The sequence below is a fragment of the Priapulus caudatus genome, unplaced genomic scaffold (genome assembly GCF_000485595.1).
Source record: "Priapulus caudatus unplaced genomic scaffold, Priapulus_caudatus-5.0.1 Scaffold955, whole genome shotgun sequence".
In the NCBI taxonomy this organism is placed as follows: Eukaryota; Metazoa; Priapulida; class Priapulimorpha; order Priapulimorphida; family Priapulidae; genus Priapulus; species Priapulus caudatus.
In genome coordinates this window covers 17354-19136 of record NW_014578016.1, presented here as the reverse complement: position 1 = coordinate 19136, position 1783 = coordinate 17354, and the positions used below count along the sequence as shown (strand labels likewise).

At 36.1% G+C, this 1783-nt stretch overlaps 1 protein-coding gene across 1 annotated transcript; it reads left to right on the top strand.

Moving 5' to 3' along the window:
- Positions 1-806: 806 nt before the first annotated feature.
- Positions 807-1525, top strand: LOC106814641 (vitamin K epoxide reductase complex subunit 1-like; the record flags this gene model as incomplete). The annotated part of the gene is given in 2 exon segments (XM_014818979.1): positions 807-916; positions 1128-1525. Coding segments are annotated over 2 exon segments (346 nt in total), but the record flags the coding sequence as incomplete, so codon positions are not given.
- Positions 1526-1783: the final 258 nt, after the last annotated feature.

Here is a 1783-nt window from a genome sequence, read left to right as displayed (position 1 = left end):
GGTATCTCTGATTCTCATCACTTTTTCAAGTTTTCTTGTTCAAGTTTAAAAAAAAAATGAAATCGATTATGGATTTTGATAACCAAGCGCTTGGTTCGAGCCACTGTTCAACCGATGATCGAGTATAATCGATGATCGTGACATCACTAAGTAGTACTATAGCCCGCGTACAGTTGCCGCAGCGGCAACTGTACGTGGGCTATAGTACTAGAGCTAGGGTACTAAAATGAGTATGGTGTTTTATACTCTCTAGACTCTACCCGACCTGTGTAGCCCCTTTCAACCCCTTTCAGTCGTGTCACCTTTGCTCCCAGGGTTCTATAAAATATATATACAAAATATTTATTAAACTTGGACTTCTCCTGTTCATCGGTGATTACGGCTACCATATACCTTGCAACACCTACCACCTAACTACTACTAGTACTACACTGCGGCTGTGTGCTGCTATACATAGCTGGTGTTGTTTGAGATATGTTTCCCATCTTTACCTATTCTTTAGGTAGTACGAATACTTAACATCATCCCAATATTAAAAAAAACGTGTAAACGAATAATATATGATTTGCTGAATTGTGTATCTAGATGTGTACATCAAATTCATATAACTAATGCAAGCACTGTTGCCACACAAGGTAGTGGTAAGCGTGGCAGGGAGCATATGGCTCCTAAATGTTAACTATTGTATAGTTATTGTGTGTGGATATGTGTTCATGGAATTACTTGTACACCATATATTGCAGTTCATTACACCCAAAGTGTTCTTAATGTACAGTATTTTAAAATAATTACAATTGTTACTTCAGGTATGGAAGAGGGTTTGGAGTACTAGAATATGCTACAGGGAAGGATCACTGGCTCAACCAACCAAACAGTGTATTTGGAGTGATTTTCTACACCATGTTCATGATCATAGGTGATTTACCAACCTATATTGACTAAGGACTTACTACTTTCAAAATATTTTTTGAAAATTTGTACACGCACGCACGTACGCACATTCTTTTTAGGTGAATTACTATTATTTTTATATAGTATTTTCTGTGTATTGTTGCTATACTATGGGGCTTTAATCAATAATGTATAATTTATTGTTTATATTGTATTTTATTTTATTATTTTTACAGGAGAATCAAGAAAGCTGTCTGTCAGCAACCTGCAGGTCTACATGGCAATTTCCAGTAACTTTATGTCAATTTACCTGGCCTGCATACTGTTTTTCATATTGGAAGATTTCTGCATCGTGTGCGTGGCTACCTACGTTATAAATTTTGTACTCTTGCTACTAGCTTTTAAGAAACTCTATCTCGTCAGAGATAAATTTGTTGTACATACTAAACAGGTGCAGAAAAAAACATTGTGAATGATTTATGAATCGTATAAAATATAATAATATATTCTGTATGAAATCAAGATGTACTTAAACACTGTTATTCTAACGCTACAAATTTTCTCATGACGTCAATGATAAATCATGTTCATTTCAAGGAAAATTATAAGATAACTATGAAATATTAAACTTGTATTTTCACTTTAAGTGTTCTTTTCTACGGGTATTAAAAATAATCAGCCTGGGTGTATCTCCATGGTTATACGACCACTGCAGGTGAGCGAAACATGTTATGAGAGGTGTGCGAACGAGATGGAAGCAACCGGTAACCCAAACTCCACGACAGATGGCGCTCTCGTTCTGGCTCAATTCTACCACTGCCACAAGCTGATTTCCGTAAGAATTTCTTACACTTTTTTTACTGTCAGTTTTACAGCGACCCCGTTACTCCTG